Consider the following 24,318-nt stretch of genomic DNA (forward strand, 5'->3'; position numbering starts at 1 on the left):
CTCTTGGGCATCAGGACACCAGTTGACTTCAAGACTTCTGTTCCTTGCTCTTCCAGTGAGTCCAATAGACTGGGAGGTTTAAGGTCCCTTTAGAAATACATCCCTCTCAGGACATCTTCTACCCAGAGAAATTTTGCAATGATGTTTTGAGAGCATTTGTCGGCAAGGTGCAGCTCAATATCATGGAGGACTCTGAGGAAAGAAAGGAAAAAAGTTAAATTTATGCTTGTGTTTGCAAGGGAAGTTAGGTGGAATCTCAGATGGTTTGGAGCATCACCCCCTTTCCTGGCCGAGTTGACCAGTCCCTTAACAAAACATCTTGATCCCTCAGTTTTTAGTTCAAGGCTCAGTTATGCTGCTTTATAAGAGTCCTAATACCAATCACTGATTTTTCTTTTCTAGGTCTGAGGAAGCCTTATGTGCAGGTTGACAGCTCTTTATAGGTTTCGGGGGGTTTTTTTATTAATCCAAGTGCATGGCCAAAGCTCATCTTCCTTGTTCTTTTAGCTGCCAAAAAATTAATCGTTTCAGTTCATGTAGGACACATCCTAACAGCGGTGTGGAGAATCTTCCATGAAGTCGGTACATAAATGTCTGTTGTTCCCCTCTGCCTCGATTCACACACTGCTGTGAATTTTTCTGTAATTTTCACAAATGCCCAGCGTTCCTGCCCGATGCTCGAGTTAACGGCGGAGCCGGCATGCTCTGAGTCAGATACCATAGAAATGTCATTAATTTGATGATATGTACATTATGTTTATTCTGAATGCTGTGAAGCATTCTTTATTAACAGTTGAGCTAACGTCAGCTCCATCAGCTCTAAGGACACAGTGCCATCTGAAAAGCAGCTGGCCTTGAGGTTTTCTGTTTTCCTTCCACTCATTTTTGCTCGTTCATTCACAAATGTTGACAATTTTTAAAAGGTTTTCTCTGCCTATTGAAACCAGTGACAAATGGGTAAAGAAATTAGTTTGGGGATGAATTTTTGGCTTTGTGTAGATTAATGGAAGCGTCTCCTTTGACTTCACTGGAGCTGTGATTTTGCCCTGTCTTTAATGAAAATTAGGTGAAGCACGTGGCTGGTTTTGGCTAACCAAGCACAGAGAAGGGTGGGAAACACCGAACAGGCAAAAAAATACTTTCCATAACTCAAAAGCAGATGAATGGGTTTGTACTAAGCTTTCTAAATCAAGTCGCTTCTGAGCTAATAGAATTCAGCACAAGAAATAATATTTCTGAGAGAGGTAGGGAAGGGGAAAGTTACATTATAAATTACTGAAAACAAAATTTAACACAGAGGAGTTTTCATAGTTGGGGAGCACTGGAACAGCAAACCCTGGACTTTTCAAAGAGATCCTTCCATATCCAAAATCTTCAACTGTGATAGCTCTCCTGCTCTTAGCTGCACCTGCACAATTTTGCTTCCTGCAGTGAAAAAAACCTGCTCTTTAGAGCTCTTCAGAGTTTTGTAAATGAACCGAGAGGTTTGGGGGTTTTTCCAAGCCTTTTCCAGACTTGAATACAAAGTGCTTAAAGAAAAGTGTTGAGCAACCAAACCTTCCAGTGGGTTATCGTACGATGGAGCTAGAATCTCCCGCCGCACTTTTTGCCCTGCCCCTCTAGCTTGGAGACACCTTTTTTTTCCCTCTCATAATCCCTTTCCCAAGGCTGCATATTTGCAGAAAGTAATGGAAAACAAACCACTTTTAGAGGAGTTATTGCCTTTTTAAAAGTGCTAATTTCCTTGTGAAATTTATGCCTACCAGCAGAGGCAGACGAGGAGCTCCACAGGCAGCTCTAACGAGACAATTCATTAACTAGCAAGTGTACACACGCCATAAAAAACATTAATTCACAAAATGAAAAACTAATAGAGTGTTTAGCCTGTTCTTTATCACCGGTGACAGTCTGTGCTCTCCTCATCATTAGTGTTTACTGAACTGATGGGGACTGCAGCCCAGCCTGCTTATCACCACTCATCGCAAATGAGGTCACGATGTTTTTTTCCAGCACGCTGCCTTGTCCCCTCTCCTAGACTTGAATTTTAACATGGAGTGAAGGGCAGAGAGGTATGGAAGGAAGCTCGCAATGCCAGCCTTCAATTTTGTCTTGCTTTTCAGAGGTTTTGGGCACAAGTTCTCCTTCCTTCTCCATCCTTGTCAGAACCTCAAGGAGATTAGCAAGGGAAAATCCCTTCCTAAAGTATTTTCCCATACGGTCCTGGTTGCCTCTACTAGAGAACAGGATTCATTAGTAGGAATTTGCTATGAGTAATATTAATGAGAAGCTCTCCCTGAGCTCGCTTTCTCTTTGCTTCTGCTTGTCCTTTAAGTGTTGGCATAACTTTGCCCCTTCAGCACCAGTGAGTGGTTTTGCCATTGATCCCAGTAGAAGGTGAGCCGGACCAGCGCTGAGTATTTAGATAATTCCATCCTCCCATCTCTTGTTTGAAAGGTCCCGACCTCTTAAAGTATGTCCTTTCTTGGTATTTGTTTTGTTTTAACAAGAATCCCTGTTCTCTCCTGTGTTTCTCTATCAATCGATATGGTCAGCTGTGTGCTCAGCCTGCATGTGCGTAGTAAATGTTCTCCATATCTCAGAGCTTTGCAGGGGTCAGGGTCAAGGAGGAGGGTTGCAGCCGTTGCATGGGAGACTCAGTGCTTGGCTGAGGTAGGTGCTGACGGTCGTCACCTCTGCTCATCAGCTCCCACGCTTGTCTGTAGAGACAAGTGTCTGTAGAGAGAAGCTCGTCTTGGGAGTCAAGAGTTAATCTTGCCCACCGTTGTGGAAGTGAAGGTCAGAGCACTGATGTGCAGAGCCATCGTCCTTGCCATCTGCATGGCTTGAGGAACTGCCTTTTAGTTTGGAGCCTATGTGAAGAAGACAGCTGACATCAAAAATCAAAGTGTTAGATGCCAGATACGTTGGAGGTTGGACTAGATGACCTTTAAAGGTCCCTTCCAACCCGAACCATTGTATGATTCTATGATCTTGGAAGTCTTGGGAGATGTCATTGCTTTTGTTGATTTTTTCTCCATATTTAAAATCTATAAAGAGAGCAATTTAGGTTGAAAGGAGCAATGCAGCAATATCTGCATAAATATTTAAAGTATCCTGCCATATCTAAGAGGCCCAAAGGTTCACACTTCTGAAAAGCAAGGGGAGGATGTCAAACCCAAAATCTAGCTTTGGTTCCTGAATTCCTGTAGCTCTGAAGTGAAACTCGTGAACTTTGGGAGAATCAAAATCCAGTTCCAGATTTTATGGCTCATTCCAGTCCTTTTCTATAAAGCTGCAGCTCTGAGATCCCCAAACAGACCAATTTAGAGGTAGGCAGTGAGTGATCTATGCCTTAGTGCTTCAAATAATACTCCTGCAGCCAGAAACCGGTCCAAGTGGCCATATGGGTTGCATATAGTGGTTGTTGTTCATTATTTCTCGAGCACCACAGGTATGCAGAGCACTTTGCAAGAGGATAAAAAGAGAAGGCCCCTGCTTCTTGGAGAGCTTATACTCTAAATGAGATCGAGACGGCATCTCGAGAGCGGTAAGACATCAAAGTGGGAGGAAAGATGTGTAACCACAAAAAGAAAAACGGCTTGAGAGCAGAGTCCTGGTATTTATTCCCACAGAGAAAAAATCATATGAGTTTATTTGCTTTGTCTGGTTCTCTTTGGTTATTTAGGCTTTTTAATCTCCAGCAAGTCCTAATGTATCTCCCAGCTCCTGCGGCCAAATGCAGCCGTCTCCATACAGCTACGTGGAGGCGATGCCCCATGCCACTTTTGTCACCTTTCGGCGGGGCTGTGGACATCTCAACGACGTTCCTGTCACCCCACAAAGCCCTTGTTCACCAGCATCACCATGGTGGCAGCTTTCCTTTATGTGGCCCTGGCGCAGATTGACAGACCGTGGCTTAACAGAAACAGAAGTGTTTTTTTAATGGTGACATATTTTTAAAAAAATTAGTTTCCTCCTGTTGTTTGGCTTCAGAAGACAGAGGTGTCCTGGCATATGTCTTCCTTCAGAAATCTCGCTGAAATAGGTCCTTAATGTTGCATCTAATGTACGCACTGTACTGCCGTACTCTTATCTCCTTTCAAAAAACCCCACATAATCACATATCTAATTCCTCCCAACTTCACCCAATGTTTTTTCCTTTAAATAACCAGATATTCTTCTTTCTTGTTGGTGTTAGAGTAGCAATTTTGTCTCCCAGTGGCATCATCACCTCATGATGCTAAAAGCTGTAGGAGCAGGAGATGTGGCGAGCTCAGAGTCAGCTTGAATGGGAGTGATGGATAAAAACAGGTTAGCCAGGTTTTACATGCTGGGAACTAAAGCATAGAAAGAGCAAGCGGTGCATGAGATCCCGGAAAAGTCTCCAGCAGAGAGAAGAGTTAACCCTGGGTCTCCAAAGGCATAGTCCAGCACATAACCCATAACAAATTTCCTTTTGCATGTGTGTATTTGCAATTATTTTGGAGTTTCCTCTTCTGGAGAGGAAGAGAGTAAGAAATTAAAATTTAAAAAGCTGTGAACTGGTCCCTAATGTTACCTGTGGGGCACAGCAAGCGTTTCATACCGCATCTCTCTTCCAAATAAGAGGGTTTTTTCCCCCAACAGAGTTGTAAAATTTCTCTGTGAGCCTTTCTCCTTTCCCCTGTAAAGCAAACGTGTGTAGTGCTATGTAAAGCCTGAGCATGTTGGAGGTTTATTTCTCAGGTTCAGGTTGCACCAGAGCCGAGGCAGAGCCTGTAACCTTAGATTGATTTTTCTCCTTACGCTATTAAATCATTCAAATCTGTTAGCAGTCACTCCGCTCAAGCAGGGAGCGGGCAGGACGCGCTATTGTAGACCTTGATTGGTTACAGAGGTTTGTTTATGGGCAACGCGGCAGGTTTTGTTTAATATTCCAGAGGTCTGGTAATTTACATCCATCGATTTACAAGGCACAATCTGTCAAGAGGCACCAGCATCGCATTGAATTGCAAAATGATTGAAATCATTGGTGACAACGAGTGTGTTGTTCAGTTTATTTTTCTGAGGTTTGCTGGAATGAAACGTTCCTTCTCGTTGGAGTGAGATATCTTGGCTGTGCTTACAGCAAGCTAGAAGAAATCCCAAACAAAACCATAACTGTTATCCGGCAGCACGGGAAGCTCACTTAAGACAAATGAAATTCATCTGTTAAGGCTGCAAGATGGTAAGGGCCAGTGGAGCAAGGTGTTGGCCACTGCTTACCCAACTGTTGGGTGTTTTGTTGGCCAGGAGGGCTCATGTTCAACTCGGTGTAAATGGGTTATGAAGGACAAGTAGTGGTGAATGGCTGCTGATCTGCTGTTTTGCTTTTCCAGCATTTCAACTGGAGCTATCTCCCTCTTTAAGCAGAGAGCTCAGAGCATGCTCTAGTGGGTTGAATGTCCGTGCGATACAGGGTCACCCTTTGCCCAAAGAACTGCCCAACTCCAAAGCCAGCTCCAAATCACATTTTTTATTGAGGCCCCTTAATAATTTAGGCTCTGATTATTTTTTTGCTGCCACAGCTCCTTCTGTGGGTTCGTGTTGCCAAGGATGATGGAGTAAAACTGTCTTGAGTGAGACTTAAAGAAATGGGATTTTCTCACTGGCTGTGAACTGGTCTTTTCTGGATGTCCAAAGAAGGAGAAAAGAAAATTGATGGGCTCTGAAAGGCTTCCTTTGATCTTGAAAAGCAAAAGTAGACTTCAGCGTCCTCATCGTGCATGGGAGAAATTGGTATGCATCCCCCAAGCCAGCACCTGACCCTCCTCCCTGCCGTGGGGGCTCTGAACACCCAGAAGGACGACTTCGGTGCTCTGGCTTTAAATAAAGAGCAGATTGTCCCCGTCTCCCTCCTCCTCTTATCTCCACTGACAAATATAATTACAGCTTCACTTAAATTGCTGTAAATGAATTCTGGAGAGTAGAAAAATTGTGCGTGTATCTCTCCACTGCAGAAATGAGCTGACTCTTGCATTTTGGATGATGGGTCCATCCATCTCCACCGCTTGCAGAGAGGCATCACTGGAGCAAGCTGGCACAATTAAAGCAGAGGCTGCAGCCCCAGCACTGTGAAAGAGAGATGATTCTTGCAGCGAGTCCATCTCCAGGATTGAGGCTGATAGAAACTTCTGAAAATGTAGGATTTTTGAGTAAAAATAGATGGTTTTTTCCCCCCATAATAAAGGTGAGGTTTTCTGCTTTCTACTGTGGCCAGATAAGCACCCCTAGACCTGATCCTGCATGATCCAAAAGTCCTGCCATCCTCCAGGGAAAAAAATGTCACTTGGAGGTCTCACAGCTGAAAGGTGGGTGGCAGTTGGACAAAGAGCTCTTCCAAAGTGCCTTCCGAGAGTCATCTCTTAACACCGTTACCTGGAAATTAGAGGCTGTGTAAATAAGCCCATCACCCCCTCACTGATAATTTCTTTTTTGTATGTGTGAGAGACCTCAGTGAGCAGAGAGAGGCTTGGAGAAGTGTTGGGGTGTGCGAGGGAGGGGGCATCCTTGTTATTCCCATTCACCCTGGGTGGATTGTCGCTCTCATTTCCCTCTTTATTTCTCTTTTACACTCCAGGCCAGTTAATTATTTTCAGCAGTATTTGCCAGGCTATGAATTTCTCTACCATGTTCCTTGGTTAAAAAAAACCTTAGAATCATAGAACGGTTTGAGTTGGAAGGGACCTTAAAGATCATCTACTTCCAACTCCCCTGCCATGGGCAGGGACACCTTCCACTAGACCAGGCTGCTCAAAGCCCCATCCAACCTGGCCTTGAACTCTTCCAGGGAGGGGGCATCCACAACCTCTCTGGGCAACCTGTGCCAGTGCCTCACCACCCTCACAGTGAAGAACTTCTTCCTTGCATCTAATCTAAATCTACCCTCTTTCTGTTTAAAGCCATTACTCCTTGTCCTATCACTACACACCCTGATAAAGAGTCCCTCTCCATCTTTCCTGTAGGCCCCCTTTAGGTACTGGGAGGCTGCTGGAAGGTCTCCCCGGAGCCTTCTCTTCTCCAGGCTGAACAACCCCAACTCTCTCAGCCTGTCTTCATAGGAGAGGTGCTCCAGCCCTCTGATCATCTTCGTGACCCTCCTCTGGACTCCCTCCAACAGGTCCATGTCCTTCTTATGTTGGGGACCCCAGAGCTAGACGCAGTACTGCAGGGGGGTCTCATGAGAGCGGAGTAGAGGGGGAGAATCCCCTCCCTCGACCTGCTCGCCACGCTTCTTGTGATGCAGCCCAGGATGTGACTGGCTTTCTGGGCTGTGAGCGCGCATAGCTGGCTCATATTCAGTTTTTCATCCACTAATACCCCCAGGTCCTTCTCCGCAGGGCTGCTCTCAATCCACGCATTGCCCAGCCTGTATTTGTGCTTGAGATTGCCCTGACCCATGTGCAGGACCTTGCACTTGGCCTTGTTGGACTTTATGAGGTTCGCACGGGCCCACCTCTCCAGCCTGTCCAGGTCCCTCTGGATGGCATCCCTTGCCTCCAGCATGTTGACCGCACCACACAGCTTGGTGTCGTCAGCAAACTTGCTGAGGGTGCACTCAGTCCCACTGTCCGTGTCACCAACAAAGATGTTAAACAGCGCTGGTCCCAATACCGACCACTGAGGAACGCCACTCGTCACTGCTCTCCACTCGGACATCGAGCCATTGACCACAACTCTTTGAGTGTGACCATCCAGCCAATTCCTTATCCACTGAGTGGTCCATCCGTCAGATCCATGTCTTTCCAATTTAGAGACAAGGATGTCGTGCAGGACAGTGTCAAATGCTTTGCACAAGTCCAGGTAGATGATGTCCGTTGCTCTTCCCTTATCCACCAATGCTGTAACCCCATCATAGAAGGCCACCAAATTTGTCAGGCACGATTTGCCCTTAGTGAAGCCATGTTGGCTGTCACCAATCACCTCCTTTTTTTCCACATGCCTTTGCCTAGTTTCCAGGAGGATCTGCTCCATGATCTTGCCAGGCACAGAGGGGAGACTGACTGGCCTGTAGCTCCCTGGGTCTTCCTTTTTTCCCTTTTTAGAAATGGGGGTTGTGTTTCCCCTTTTCCAGTCAGTGGGAACTTCCCCAGACTGCTGTGACTTCTCAAATATGATGGGTAGTGGCTTGGCCACTTCATCTGCCATTTCCCTCAGGGCCCGCGGATGCATCTCATCAGGTCCCATGGACCTGTGCAGCTTCAGGTTCCTCAGATGATCTCAAACCTGATCTTCTCCTACAGTGGGTGATTCTTCATTCTCCCAGTCCCTGCCTTTGCCTTCTGCATCTTGGGTGGTGTGGCTGGAGCACTTGCTGGTGAAGATTGAGGCAAAGAAGTCGTTGAGTACCTCAGCCTTCTCCATGTCCTGGGTAACCAGGTCTCCCGTTTCCTTCATAAATATTGCTGTGATTGTAGGAGTGGCTGAAGGAGGCTATTTCCAGGAGCTGTGTTTTACATGGCTTCATCCGTGCACGCTTTTCTCTGTTGGAATTCACAGTACATTTAGATGCACAGTTTAGAGGCACTTTGCTGTGTGCAGTCTTTTCCTTTTCCTTTGTCACACTCCTTTAATTGTACAGTTCTGTCTTGTATGTTTACCTCTGTTTCAATTTGTTTTGCACAAAATAGATTGGGGCTTTTTATCACCTCATTTTGTCTTTTTTTTTCTTTTCAGACTAGATCTGAAGGTGTATTTAATTTTAGGAACAAATCCAAAGCTCTGCGTGGGTTCCTCTTTCAAAGCAGGTCTTTGGCTGTACAAACATCAGCAAGTGACATTTACTTAATCAGTCTCCATCAAAACGAAAGTTTATTGTCAACAGTTCCTTGGTGATGTACAAATCCTTTCTGTGCAGAGTTGCGTTGGTGCCTGGCTAAGTGTTTATCGTGTAGCGAACATTAGTGCAAGAAAAGAGAGAAGGAGATGTTTCTTAAAGCCAGCAGATAGCATACCTACATGATTCAGGTTGATCACAGAACAAGTAGGAGCTGAAAATGTGAAGCAACCATGAAAAAAAGCAGACGTGGCAGAGCAAAAGAGTATTCCCAGAGGAGACAGCAAAGCTCTTGTCCTGTTGTGGCACCAGTTACAGCTCAGATACAGCAGACAGCTCTGGATACCTGTGTTCAAGACAAATTAATTGAAACCAGAAGGTGTGCAGAGAGCTGCTTTTGTCAAGCAGTGGAACAGGCTGCCCAGGGAAGTGGTGGAGTCACCATCCTTGGAGGTATTTAAAAGACATGTAGATGTGGTGCGTAGGGACATGGTTTAGTGGTGGACTTGGCAGTGTTAGGTTTACAGTTGAACTTAAAGGTCTTTTCCAACCTAGATGATTCTATGATTCTGTGATTCTATGAAGAGGGATGCCAGGGATGGAGAACTCTATAAGACAAAGAATAATGTTGGCATATGAAGAACCAAATATAAAACATCAGTGGATAAGTTTAGGCTGGAAATTAGATCCCAAACTTTAATTTCACTGTTAGAGAAGTGATGTTTTGAAGGAGCCAGCAAGGGTAGAAATCTGAACAACTTTAATATGGCACACAAGTTTATACTCAAGGCCATGGGACACAGGTCTTGTGGGGACTGGACTTGATGATCCAGGAGACCCCTTGCAGTCCCATTATTTAATTCAAGTGGAAGTTGTCTAAGCAGGACTGCCTGATTTCAAACATTGCTAATCACCCTATGCAGGAAGTCATTTCTAAAGTGCTGCTTGAACGAGGACTTGAACTCAGATATTTGGGATACGCTTCCTCTAATTAGGGCGGAATATATGATAACAGCATGTTACTCTTGTTAGTGAAGCTACTTCTTTAGCTCGAGTGGCAGCGATTTGTGTTGCAGGGGAGAAAGTTCATGGTTCAAGCACTGTGATAATATATAAGGGATGAAGGCTGCAGAGTTATAGCTGCATTGACACCTCTCCAAGAGAGATGATGCTGTCATGGTTGGGATAAACTCAAGGTAGTTTTTTAAAGAGGTCTCAGTGGGAGGCAAACAGTTGGTCTGTGAGCAACTCATATGTGTTGCCTGCTTTTTAATTGCTTTACTGCCTAAGAGCTGTGTTTTATTAACAAGAATGAAGAAAGCCTCCCTTGAGATTACATGGAGAAGTCTATGGTGACCAGAAAGGACCATCTTTCCTGCCGGTGCCGTGCTTTGGCTCCCGAGCAGCTCTTTTCTCACTCCGAGCAGAGCAAGATAAATGTTCCTGGATTCTGCAGCTACAGAAATACTCATCACAGAGCAATATCTTCCCAAGCAAATGTATTCTGGTGCTTGATTAAACCCCTCAGATTCACTTTGGAGTTTAATCAATGGCAGAAGCAGTTTGTTGCTTCATACACTCCCAAATTACAGACGTTATTGCTCAGCCAAAGGTGGGAGAGAACACGCATATTTAGGATGGAAGCAGACAAGATGCTGTGGTTGCTAAAGCTGAGCGGTATTGATGAAGTGTGTCACAAATTTATACTATCTTCTCTTGCTAGCTGTATCTCCTGGCCAGGACAGCCATGCCAGTATGGAACACCTTCCTGCATCCGAACAGATCCTGCAAACCCTGAGTGAGCTGGCCAGGTCTTTTCAAGAGATGGCTGACCGCTGCCTGCTGGTTCTGCATTTGGAAGTCAGGTAAAAGCCCTGAATTCAGGTATTGCGGGTGAGCTCGGGAGTCTGTAGCTTAAGATTATGTCCAGAGTACATATTATGGCATCTGAGACAGATATACTTGCCTGCTGTAGCATCAAAGGTCAGTCCAGAAGTGCCAGATCCCATCACCATGGATGGCCAAATGCGGGACGGAGGCAGAATACCAAAAGTGGAATTCCCTAGGGAGGTCTGTGTCTTATGTGTCAGAGACTAGGAAAAATGCATTTTTTTTGGGGCCTTGTCCTTAGAAAATTGCACAATGGTGTTTTAATAGTCTAACAGGTGTCTGCACATTTATTAGCCACTGCGCTTTGGATTGCAAATAGGAGCTTTTCTTACTACTTTTTCAAATAGTAACAGAAACTGGGAAACCAGCTGGATTTTTTTAAAGGGATGGATAATTTTATGATGTCTCTGACTTCACATGCAAAGATCAAAGGCAGCAAATCCCTTTCTTCAGGCTGCCAGCTGCCCACTCTGGGGCTGGGAAGACATTTTTCCCTTATGCATTGTATCGGCCAGGTGTATTTTCATTGCTTCCCTTTTCTCTGAAGCATCAAATAGAAGCCGATGTCAGAGACAGGCAATGAGACTTGATGGACCATCAGTTTGTTCCGCCGTGACATATCCTGAGCCATATTGTGTCCTTGTGTACATAGGCAGAGCTCTGGTGAAGTCAGTATGTAGCTTTAAAAAAACCCACGCATTAGTTATTGTCAGCAGTCCTTCAACCTGCTATCCATCATCTGCTGGCCACTTGATTGCAGGCATCACAGATGAGCTGGGATTTGAAGGATTTGAGGAAAAGATTGTTAAGGTATGGAAATGGGCGGCTTTCCAGCTGCAATGTAATGCGAGATGATGGCCAAACTAACCTGGACGCGTAGTATGGGCACCAGCCTGAATGGGTTTCTGGCCTCAGTCCTCTGTGGCTTTCTATCCCACTTGGGTTAAGCAGAAATAAGTGCAAATGTAATTCAGGAAAAAAATTTGCTGTCATTTTAGAGCAGACCATTGCCCGCCTCCTCTAGTGCTTCTAACAGGAGCCCCAGTTTGATGCTGTAAATACACCAAAGCATGTTACTCTGTGCAACGGGTGGAAAAGATTGAGAAAAAGAGATGCTAACAACCAGGAAAATCCCCAGCAGGGTGGGAGCTTCCCCCTATTCATCACTCTGCGTTTGCAACCACCTGCAGTAACAGAGGAAAATCCCAGTCCCTCTGATGGCTGTTACTAGCAGGTTTCTCTGCGACTCCTACGCCCGCTCCCCGGATCTGTGCCATTTCCAAGGTGCATAGTACAATGTGTATTCATTCACAGAAACCCTGTGCTTTAAGCAGGCACTCAGAGCACATTTGTAAAGAGCCTGGGAATTTATCCGGCCTCTTGCTGTTGCAGGTGCAGTCTAAGAAAACACTAGCAAACAGCAAAGCGGATTTGAGATGACGCAATTATCCCCTCGTCTCTCTCCTCCCGCAGGGCCCCCCGTTCGTTCACAGCTTGGCCAGATGCAGGTTGGCACCAGCCCGGCATTGGCTTCTCCTCCTCCAGGACCATATGGGCATGCCCTGAGGACAGTGGTCACTGAGATCCTGCTCCTTGGATTTGTATCTGCTTCCTTAAAGGAAATCTGTTGGCACATCAGATCATTAACCTTTTCTTTTGTTACAAATAACCGTGGAGTTTTAGATTACTTAATGCCTGTTATTTTCCTATAAAAAGCCCTATATAGAATTATATAGGAGCAGGCGCTAAAGAGTATAAACAGATGGTTTTACTCTTGGAATTACCCTAAATTGAACATGCTTGTGATGGCCACCTCAAGGATGTTTTCCAGGAGGATGGGGGACATGAAAGTCAGGACATACATACCCATCACAGCTGCTCCCACCCCAACACAGCTCCCCGCTGCTTGGGCCAGTCTGGTGTGAACTTTCTGTCTCAGCGTGCTGATCCTGAGTTATGCTTCAAATGCAAGGGATATTTCACCCAGGCTGTGATTTGGCCGTGTTTCCCTGACAGATGAAATTCAGAAGAACCCAACCAACCTCCTGTCCTCGTTGAGTGATGTGGGTGAAACCCAAGAATTACAAAAGTAGGGAGAGTTTTGCTATCGACTTTGCTGGACATAGCACTTTCCTCTGTAGGTTCGAGAGAAATTACTTAATTACAGCTTTTTGCAGAACCCTAATAGGTGATTTGAATGCACAGAATTTCTCCTTCGATGGAGGGATGATGGTTGGGCATGTTGCCTGCAGCCCTACCAGGCAGATGAACAGAAAAGAGAAAAGTTGCAATAGTGTTAAATGCTTTGGAGTAGGCACAACCTTGGCCTGCTAATTATCGTTTCATGTCCCCTGGCTCGCTCCTTCTGCCAGTTATAGCTGTTATTAGGTCTTTATGGTATGTAGGAGTTCTTATTTGAGCATCGGTATGGAAGTGGTGCTGAACCGGCATGTGTGAAGTTGGAGAACCTTGTGAAAAGACACTTGGCATTTTACTGGGGTAGGTCGGATCTGTTAATGAAGGGTCCTTTGTATTCACCTCTGAGGATGGGACAACGACAAGAGGAGGATGCATCTAATGCAGGCATAACCACCCATTTCTTAAAATTGTTGTTATTTTTTACTAGCTTGAACATTGGAAGGAAAATAAGTAGGCAACACTTTGCATACCCACCGATATTTTGACATCGGGGTTGTTACGTTGTAATATTTCTCTCTTCTGTCTCACAGAGTTCATTGCTTCCACTACCTGATCCCGCTGGCTAAACAAGGGAACTACGCCATCGTCGCCAACGTGGAGAGTATGGACTATGACCCCCTCGTCGTCCGGCTCAATAAGGACATCAGTGCTATCGAGGAAGCCATGAGCGCCAGCCTCCAGCAGCACAAGTTCCAGTACATCTTCGAAGGTCAGGCATTTACCATAAGAGTTTGGTTCTTACAAAATGGTTTTTCATTCTCATCCCAAAGCTCAACAGTATTCCTTTTGGGGGTAAGGCAGACTGTGGTACTGTTGCCACCGACAAGATTGTCTCATGTCTCAGGCAGACATGAGACCCATGCAAACACAGGGTGCTCAAAAACTCTGTTGCCTCTCTACCATTTCTGAGCGTATCTGGCTGAATAGGAGAAACGGGCCCATGCTGAGGAGGAAAGCAGTAAGTTGATGTATGTGCGGGACGGTTCTTCCTCAGGAAGCCGTAGGGCACATGTATATATTACAAGCACAGCTCTATTATGGCGCAGTTCCTATCTGAAGTGTAGCCATTCCATTTCTAAAATTAAATTTAGAGAACATTAGCTCTTCTGATGTCTCATCTGTCGTGATTACCTTGGAGAATATAAATCATGTCTTGGTTCATCTCCCCTGTATTTATTTGTGGCGCTGATGCACAGTTCTCTTGCCTGAGCGCCAGGATACATGTCCTTTTATGTGGTGGTTGTTAAAAGCTGGGAGAAGGTGGGGACTGGAGGTGTACCCATTGCCCAATATCATACGTCAGCAGGGATGAAGGCTTTGCAAACCTGGCTAGCCTTATTTTGGCCACTGCTTACTGGTCCTAGAGAAGGCTTTCAGTATCTGTGTGCTTCCCCGCCCCATACCCATGGGATTTATGTATACCCCATGCTGGTTGCCTATACATTAACATATTTTCTTAATTCAGACTTTTAATTGACATCTCGTCTTGTGCAGACCTGTGTACTGAGTGAATCAGGCTGGGTTTTTTGCTGTTTCTAATGCGACATGAATGGATACATCATTTTGGGGGTGGCTATGACTTTTAGCAGCCGGCTACGTCCTTCAGCAGCAGAGGAAGGATGGAGACATCATTCAGACACAAGAAACTGTTCAAGACTGATCAGAGAGAGGTTGCACATCAAGTGCATTGAAATGCAGCTCATTTCTGCTCAGACTGTGAGTTTACCAGGGAAAAATACCACCCTTGATAACAGGTTCAAATACTATCATTTTATAGGAGCAGTAGGGGTCCATTGCTCTGCCCAGACAGAGAGAGGGACTGAAAGGGACATTATGCAAAGCCTGATTATAAATCTGGAAGTGCCCTGGAAATATCAATGGCTACGATAATGCAACTTTGAGTTTTCATAGTGTTTGGGGGCAGTTTTGTATTTTTACTAAAGAAGAAAACCTTGAGGAAAGTCCTCCTAAAATGCACAGGGAAGATACTGAGGGCTGTTTCTAGGTACAGGCCAGTGTATCTCCTGTTCCAGTTCACATGTACCACTTAACAGTGCTCATTCATGGGTTTTATGATGAATTATTGTCACTAAATGTCTTCCTCCTGTGATTTTATTGTTTGTTTCCCCCCTCACCCTCGCAGGTTTGGGCCACCTTATTTCCTGCATTCTTATCAACGGCGCCCACTACTTCAAGCGCATCAGTGAATCTGGCATCAAGAAAATGTGTAGGAACATCTTCATCCTCCAGCAAAACCTGACGAACATCACCATGTCACGTGAGGCTGACCTAGACTTTGCAAGGTGAGCAGAGAGCCCCGTGTTGGGTTTGTTACTATTTTGATGTCCACACGTACAGAGGTAGCTCCTTCCAAAAGTTTCACCGCTCGTGCGTGCAACTGAATGGATATCAAGTTAAACCTATAGAAGTGTTAATCGTAATATTCACTTTCCCCCTTGTTGAGCAACATTCAGAGCAACATGGATCACTTGAGCTCAGCCTGAGGTCCCACCAAAGTGTCTGTGCTCGGGGCTTCCTGTTGGTGTGGTTCTCCCAAGACCAAAACCCAGGCAAGGAAAAGCTTCTAGGTATAGGTCTTGGGTGGAACTTAAACTGGATGGATCTGGGGCCTGGATTCACGCCCAGATAAGTAATACTTTGGTTTGTTGAAGGCTTAAACTTTTAGCAGCTCACAGGAACAGTGTGTGTGAACCTCAGGGATGCCAGTTGCTGTCTCCCTTCAAGTTCTGTTGCTCTTGAAATAGTAGTAATAGCAAAATAAAACCAAAGCTGGACATGATAGATCCCCTGCAAGTTTCTCACCCATCTTGCTGCTTTATTCACAAAAGGGGGATTGTTTGAGGAATAAGCAAATGGGTAAAAGCAAACACCAAACAGTGCGTGCTTTGCACATGGACCTAGGGTGCTGACTCTAAGTAGCTGTATTGGCTGATCCTCTGTGGCAGCAGCTGGTTCAGCAACGGACAGCTGAGCCCAAGAAATCGCCAAAGGAAGAGTCTGGAACTTGCAAATTAAGGCGTGTAGATCAAATGACAGAGTTTTGTATGACGCTCGGATATGACCCACCACAAACACTGGAAATAGTTGGTGTCATCGTTTGGCCATTGCTCTTGGAGACTGAATTACGAGAGAAGCGCGACTCCCTCAGATGAGTAGGTGTGACTGAGTGCCTCATTTACTCGGCTCTCATATGGGGAATGATCTCATTATTGAATTAGTTTCTTCGTAATAACATTGACATGGGGAAGTTATGAATGCTGAGGCCTGGAGGAGGGAGAGAGAGAAAGATCCATTACTAACTCTCCAAGGAATAATGTTCCCAAATTCAATCTTTCCTTTTTTAGATGATTTTTTTTCCCTGCTCTGTTGAAATGCTAAGTAAATTAGCCCAGTTTTTTGGCAGGCAGAACAGAGCTTGAGCATGTGCTGACAGCAACTGGCACCCAAATAATGAAACGCTGACCAAACGCTGCTGGAGACTGGCACGGCATGGCTGGCCATTTTCTGGAGAGGTCTTTGCGGTAAGGGTTGAATAGCCGTGGAGCTCGGACTCGTATTGCTGCACAATTTGACATGGAGTTTGAAGGGAAGGGTGAGGAGGTAATGTGTTCCCCACTCCCGATCTTGCTGGATGGGTGATATGCCAGACCAGCACTTTTCACAACATCAAACACATACCAGCCTTCTTCATATATGAGTTACGTGGCAAATAGATTTTCTCCTGCGCCGTTGGAGCTGCTGGGTACCATCATCAAGAGCTGTGGAGCTCATAAGAGCCACCTGAGCTTTCTGCACAGCAGCATCGGCTGCTTTGTGGTACCTGTGATGCAGATTTCTTCCCATAATATAAATTCAGCAACATTTCTTTTTAGCTTTCATGACTGCATTGCTTCCCTCTTTCTTTTGGGGCAGATTTCTGTGATCTAGAGAGTATGTTTTATTGTTTTGTTCTTCAGATGACTCCTGAATGCTTATTATCCAGATTCCCCTTTTACATAAACAAGGCATCTCGTGCATCCAAACCCTGCCTGCTCACCTGAATTTACAATTACCCGAGCAAGTTCTCATGTTACCCCAGGGACTCCAGTTACCGAGGTCTATTCAAACTATAAAATAAACATAACAGTTCACCCCCAGAAAGCATAAAATAACATCAATGTAGGATAAAAGTGATTTGTACTTCTGTGATATTGCTCATATAGGAATCTGTAAATGCTTTGCGCAGTAGCTAACTATCAGTTTTGCCTTTTTAAAGATGAGAAACAGAGAGCAAGTGGTTATTTCATGTACGGGAGCAGTAGCAGAGCTGATGGAGAAATAGTCACTCACCTGCTCTTCCTCCCCCCCGCACCTCCTGGTGACTGGGGTAAATTCCCTCCCTGCTTCACTTCTCCAGGGAACTGGGTGATCATTACTGAATGGGAGAGATTTCTGAAGTGGGTCTAACCCAGCTTGGGACTCACTGCCCCATCTCTGGCCTTTGCATTTGGCCTTGTGCAAAATAATTCAACATTTACTGCGGTTTCTTTGAGGAACTTGATTAGAAGTCATGGGCTCCTTTGATCAGGGAAAGACATAACAGGTTTTTTAGTGTTTTTTTCACGCACACAGAAAAATAGATTTTCTCAGGCAGTTATGGAGCTCTTTGCCCTCCAGGTTGGGTCTAAGCCTCATCTGAAGCCAACTGGCTCATTCTTCCCCCGGACAGTCAGTTCGCTGCCCCTCTTGTTCCCTTGCCCTCTTGATATTTCTTTGTCCGTGAGAGTGTGACGCTCAGGGTTCAAGAAGCAATTAGCCACAATTAACGATCAACACATCACTCTTCATATGATCACTCTTCATACGTTAAGTTTTAATTCTGGAACAGGTCCTGTGTGGTCCTTTTCTGAAAGTGAATGCATTTGAAGTCTGATGTGCTCAAGTTTATAGGAAAGACCGGACCATTTGAGAAAGGGCCAAAAGGCTTTTCAAGATTTTCTTGGGTGTTGTGCTTTTGATTTTGGGTTTGGTTTCGGTTTTATTTTTCACTTTTGATATATTCTTCAAGGCTTTCTGTGGGCCTCAAAGAGCACTGGGCATCCCCTTTCTTCTCTGTCTCGTTGACTTAGGCAGTAGAAACCCCAGCCAGGGAAGCCGGAGGGGGAAGATCTTTCTCCTCTGAAGCCAAAATCACATAGAGGATTCACGGCAAAATCTTAACCCATGTAACACTCGCTGGTTCTGGTGAGACTCTTGCTGTTTAAACCACATTTTTCAAAAGATCTGTAACCTGCAGGTGACAACAGCAGGATTTGCTGCTTTGGGAGTAGTACCATAGGAAGGGGAAAATTTGCTTCAAATGAGTTTTGCTTTGAGATTCTCAGTTCAAGGTAGAGCCGGGTAGGGAAACTCTCTGCAGAGCATCACAAAGCAGAGACGGAGCATGTTTCCACTGAAAAAAATAAATTGCCAAGTTCTGCGAGCTCTAGCAAGGAGTATCTCCACCGACAAGAGAAAGGGTAAAATAGGCTGGTTCTGACTGCGGAGGTGTCGCAAAAGGATTTGTAGCATTTGCTAAATTTCTTGCAAATATTAATAGGTTTTTCCCTTATACGTGTGTTCAGTATCTAGGCCAGCAGAAATGCAGTCAGTCGTTAGGGCATCCAATACTATATTAAAGAAAAAGCAGTATTTTCTTCCTGTGTATAATACCTAGGCAAATACTGCGAAGTCTGGGACTGATTGTGAGTTTCAAATACCTCCAAACTTTGGAAGTTTCAGACCCAGAATGAGATTTATGGCGTTAGAGGGATAAAATTCGGCCTCAAATTTGGATTCCAGTTCAGGTCTTTTCCCTTGTGCCTTCTTTCCTACTCCCCCTCTATCCTCACCAAAAATTACGCTTGCATGTTTATGCAGAGATTTCATCAGGGGTAGTCAAAAAGGGCTAGATTTCTGCTTCAGACTTATCCTTAAATAAAATATCATTCAACTCCTAGATGTTCATTTTTCATTGGAAAAAAAAACTTTCTCAGACGTACAGCAGTGATAAAATTGCCCTATTCTTGAGAGTTAATTGAGGTGGTTGCAAGGGGAAGGGAGAGACCAGTGATGAAATGTGAACATTTCATACAACACAGTGTCATTTTGACCTCTGAGATAAAGGTTTTTGAGTGGCGCTACTCGTCGTTACTGGATCTGAAAGTGTCCTTCATCCCTTAAATGGTTTGCAGCGTAGTGAACCAGAGGTGTCTGTACACCTAAGAGTTCGATCGGAGGTTTCCCTGCTGCTACCGCTGAAGTTAGCAGTTGCAATGGCCATCCATCCCGCGGGGACCAGGAATCTTTTCCTGCTGCTAAAGACGTTACCAGGGCCCTTGGCTCTGACCTCTGTCTTTGTAGTAGATGTGGCACCTACGTTGTCACTGCCGGCGGATCCCAACCACTCCGGAGAAGACCCCAGTGAGAAAGCATGGGGAGAAGCCATCAGCATGCCAGACGGTTGTTCATAGGTCAGCCATGAATAAGCCCTTGAAATGTAGTTCAGATGCCTGTGATCAAATGTGTCTATCAGTATACAAGGGCTGCTTGAATTTTTATCGTTCACAAAAGAGAATGACCTTTGCTTCCGCTCCCCGGCAAAATACAGCTGCAGCTGCTGCTCTGACCTTGTTCCTCTGCGTCTGTGCTCTCCCGGTGACACCCATGAAGCTACGATTGTCGTGGTTTAACCCGGCAGGCAGCTAAACACCACGCAGCCACTCGCTCGCTCCCCCCCCGCCAGTGGGATGGGGGAGAGGATCGGGACAAAAAAGTAAAATTCATGGGTTGAGATAAAGACAGTCTAAGACGACAGAAAAGGAAGGGATGATAATAATAATACTAATAATGATTAAAAAATTAGAATATACAAAACAAGTGATGCAATGCAATTGCTCACCACCTGCCGACCAATGCCCAGCCAGTTCCCGAGCAGTGGCCCCTGGCCAGCTTTCCCCTTAGTTTATATACTGAGCATGACGTCATATGGTATGGAATATCCCTTTGGCCAGTTTGGGTCAGCTGTCCTGGCCATGTCCCCTCCCAGCTTCTTGTGCCCCTCCAGCCTACTCGCTGGTGGGGTGGGGTGAGAAGCTGAAAAATCCTTGACTTAGTGTAAACACTACTTAGCGACAACTAAAACATCAGCGTGTTATCAACATCATTCTCATCCTAAATCCAAAACACAGCACTGTACCAGCTACTAGGAAGAAAATTAACTCTGTCCCAGCTGAAACCAGGACAACGATGTACATGTACTTGCTTGTATTCTTACATTCTCGGGGCAAACACCTTTCCTCCACCCATACAGCCAGCTGCAGGGAGTCAGGAGAGAATGGCACCAGTCCTCATACTGGTTTCAAAGTAAGTGAGAACCGCCAAGGCATTTGTAGGCAGCGGTTACAATTAACACCAGTTACCCTAAATGGGTCCTGGAAACACACCCTTTACTCAAACCCCGTCTTTATTTAGGTGGGGAGGGTAAGAGAGTATAGATGAAGGAGGACGCAGCTGGAGCTTGAGCGTTCTTTCAAACCAGTGTCAGACTGCTGCATCATTGGTTGGGTTGGATACCAAGGTCAAGGTGCTGAGACGTCTCCACGGGGTCACACGGTGTGATGGGAAGGGACTCGTGTGGGTTTGGGAAGCAGCGGATCTGCCTCAGCTCTGCTCCGGCACCTAATAAGCACTCTTATTTTTGCTTGTAAGTTTGAGTGAATCACAGCAGCAGAGTGGATATAGACCCTCCGGGTTTAGGACTAGCTCAGTCGGTGACGAGAGGCAGAGATGTCCTTGTGCTACAATTTTCCAGTGCAAACAGGCCCGTTGCTTTCAGCACAAACATCTATGGAGGTTGTCCTGTCTGGCTCTGCTTCTTGCATGGGGAGAATTAGAAAATGCCACTGGGAACAATCTCTGAACTGCAGCAGCAGGATTTCAGAGGGTGCTTTGTTTCAGGGCACAGTTCTGGTTCGGATACTCGGCGTTCAGGGCTCCTCTCCTGCTATGACTGGCAGGCAGGGGATTTTTTTGTTTGATTATACAGGGGCAGGAGAGATTTGTGCCTCTTGCCTAATGCGCAAGGCTGTCGCAGGCAGGAGGAATAAGCAATAACTTGCTGCCATCTACTGGGTGCTGCAGAGGGAAGGGGAAGCCAGTGTGCATTAGAGATCCCTTAGACATCGCAGTGCTCTGAAAGAAGCGTCTTTTTCATTGCCAAATATTATTTATCTTTCTGATTTTATTCTTAATAAATACAGAAACAGCAGGCTCTGTTTTGCTGCCTGGGTGCGCAGCTTGCCTGAGGATGTAGCTGGTCGAGGGAAGCCTCCTTTGAGAGCCATTGTTGATGCTTGACTTGTGTGTGTTGAACCCCAGGTCCAACGGATCCTGACCTGGATCCCCGTTGTTCAGTGGCAGACTGCTGTTCTGCTCTCAGGTGCCTCTGCAGTGCTCCTGTGGTGCTCTTCTGCTGCCCGTCTTCACTTGTGGTTCAGAACTGGATGAGAAAGGTATCTCAGATGTTCTGCCTTGGGGCTGCACTCAAGCCAGGAGAAAATTTGGGGTGTTTAAGATCATTCACTTTGAGTAAAACCCACATTAGTTGAGTAGGTTTGGGTTGAGACAATTTGGGTACCAGGCACTGTAACTCACGTATCCTCCACAGCACTTAGGAGATTCAAAAGCAAATGGAGCAGTCCAACAGAAAGGATCCTGCAAGCTACCAGTATTTTTGGTACCCTGGTGCAGACATGCTGGTCACTGACCCATACCCTCTTGACTCGGTGTTGGTGGGAAAAACTCTTACTTGTTCATAAAAACTGTAAATGTGTTAATCTGGAGGAATTCCTCTCCCCGCACTTTATAGCCCAAGGTCATCAGTGCTGTGGAAGGTAAAAGTCACCAGTGCTTTGCAGTATGGATCCAAGGAAGACCCTTCCCTATAGAGGAGCCAGAAGCAGAACAGGCTCTAGAAGAAAAGCTTCTCTTTGCTGACAGCATGGGAAAGACGTGTTATCTCCATCACGATGCTGGACTCATGTTGTGTGTCTGTGGAGCATGCCCTCATTTTGTTTTTGCTGCTTTTAATTAACAAAGCTGCTTTAGTTTTCAATTAAGGACTTGGTTACAACAAAATCCGTATTTTCTTTTCCTTTCTTTTCTTCTTGTTTTCTCCCCCCTGTAGTTTCCACTGAGCTTTGATCTCAGTGCAGGTTTAATTAGCTGTAATTAGTGGTTTCACTGCATTAACCAAAAATCCCAACCACAGAGGATTAAAAAACACCCCTCAGCTTGATGTGTTGTCCCCCCTCCTCCTTTTGCTTCCCCCACGTGCTTTGGGGGATCAGAGACTGACCCCATACGGTCCTTCACCAGACGGGTGCTGCTGGGTGATGCCCCGTGCACCCCAAACAGCTGCCCTGTTACGGCCTCATTCAAACCACGCTGGAACAAATGACCCATCCGTGTAGTTTAATTTCCAGTTAAATTTGCAGCTGCCACGAGTTTTAGTAGGACACCAATTTATGCCTTCACAACATTTCACAGAGCGCTTCTTGGGGTTTCTGCCTGCTTTCTGCAATACGGTACATTTACAGCAAGGTGCCTGCTCGAGACTTCCCAAACTTTCAGCTCCTGCAGTCCTGCATGAGCTTCTGGAAGCCATGGCATGGCCATGTCCTTTGCTGGAGCTGCCCAGCTCCCCAGCACAGAAACAAGAGGGGTTTTTGGAAGAGGTGTCTCTGATCTGGGGAAACCCAAATCACTGGTCTGCTCTCCTCCATGGAGGTGCACGGGGAAATATCGCATAGTTGGCCACGCAGTTCATTTGGTTGATCCCAACCAAGCAGGAAGAAACCAAAGAGCTTGTTGAGCCAGTGAAGTAAGAGCAGTGCTGAGAATCAGGTCTCCTGTCAAGACATCCGCTCGACACTTGTTAGAGATCAGCACACCCCACACCGAGTCCTACCAACCACTCGTGCGTTGGAAAAAGTCTCAGTTCCTCTGACCGGCTCAGAAGCTTTATGGATATTTATGGAGACAACACTGAAAAATGCAGTATTCCCAGATAGCTCACCTCGATGCCCAAGACTGGAGATCTCAGATGGGTCCCAGTTCACCGTGGGTCAAGTGTTCCTGCTTACTGCATTTATGCCAAAATTGGCTGTTTTCAGGCTCATGCATGCACTCCATCTCCGTGCAGTGTTGGGAAACAAAAGGCTCTCCTTGTCCCTTCCTCCGTTCTCCAGGATAAGATGTTGTGAAGTTCAGATCTAAGCTTTACGTCCATGAGTGTTTGAGAGAGGAGTTTGGCCAGTCTTTGTCTTTGGGTCACTGGCCCGTGGTGCCAAAATGTACAGGAAAGGCAACACCCCTGTCCTGAAGCCTGAAAATGGCTCTCAGGTCATCTTGCCAGAGCGAGGAGGACCCGTGCTCTGAATCCCATGTTCCCCCAGGACTCAGAAGCCATCTCTTGCTGTCCCGGGTTTGTCATTTTGGGAAGGGAAGCCTTCCCAAGGCCAGGAACTGCATTCTTCTTGCTGATCCATGACCATCCCCTCCAGGTATTTCTTCTTTACCAAAAAAACAGACTTCTTTGTGGAGCCTGATGTGTCCTGGTGCATTTGGAGATGGGGTCTTTATGCTATCTCCGGCTGAAGTCTCTCTCCTGAAGTCTGAAGGCTTAAAATTCCTTTTAATTCACTGTCAGTGACTGCAGATGGTAAATTTATTCCCAGGATAATCTGTATGAGGGCTGTGCTCTGGCCAGTCTTCTGTCACCTGCGTCCTTTCAGCCCTATCCCCTTCTGCAGGGTCAGTACAGCCGAAGCGGTTCAGTTGAATCAGCCGCTGGAAAGGCTTTGCTTCTCCCATCTTTGGGCATCCTGATGGACATCGGCTGTGAGTCCCTGGTTTGTGCAGGTCTGAAATACTCCCTAGAACAGCACTTGGTGCTTTATCTGCCTCATCTGGAAAGCTACCTCCAAACCGCGTTGTATTTTATTTGCTATGCAAAATGCATAGCCAGTACACAACAAAAGATCAGCAGCTCTGTACAGTGCACCGTCATATAGGAGGAAAGCGGCATCCAGCTCTGAAGGCTCGGTGAGAATTTGTGATTGCGCTTGCATACACCCCGCAATGCCGACACCTCGGCAAGTACCACCTTCCTCTTCTCGTCCTTTGCACAGCGGGCCCTGATGCGGCGCGGCAAATTACAGCAGAGAAACAATTCAGCTTAGGGGGAAGGGCTATGTTTTGGTTTTCGCATCAGTTTGTTCTCTTTTTTGGCAGGATCAGCTCCCCGGTCTGGTTCACAGCAGGCCTTGCAAACAGCTGTGCTGGCACAACTGAAGGAGAGGGAACAAACAAGGAAATGAGCTGTAAGGCTCTGA

At 45.9% G+C, this 24,318-nt stretch overlaps 1 protein-coding gene across 1 annotated transcript in view; it reads left to right on the forward strand.

Annotated features, from left to right (window-relative positions):
* The window catches only part of EXOC4 (exocyst complex component 4), a 417,970-nt gene that overhangs the window by 372,008 nt on the left and 21,644 nt on the right, over positions 1 to 24,318 (forward strand). Inside the window, exons 15-17 of the mRNA XM_050900532.1 lie at positions 10,518 to 10,659; positions 13,414 to 13,592; positions 15,027 to 15,186. Of these exons, the coding sequence (XP_050756489.1) occupies positions 10,518 to 10,659; positions 13,414 to 13,592; positions 15,027 to 15,186 (481 nt within the window). The remainder of the gene's footprint in view (positions 1 to 10,517; positions 10,660 to 13,413; positions 13,593 to 15,026; positions 15,187 to 24,318) is intronic.

Source organism: Gymnogyps californianus, chromosome 1, assembly GCF_018139145.2.
Source record: "Gymnogyps californianus isolate 813 chromosome 1, ASM1813914v2, whole genome shotgun sequence".
Lineage (NCBI taxonomy): Eukaryota > Metazoa > Chordata > Aves > Accipitriformes > Cathartidae > Gymnogyps > Gymnogyps californianus.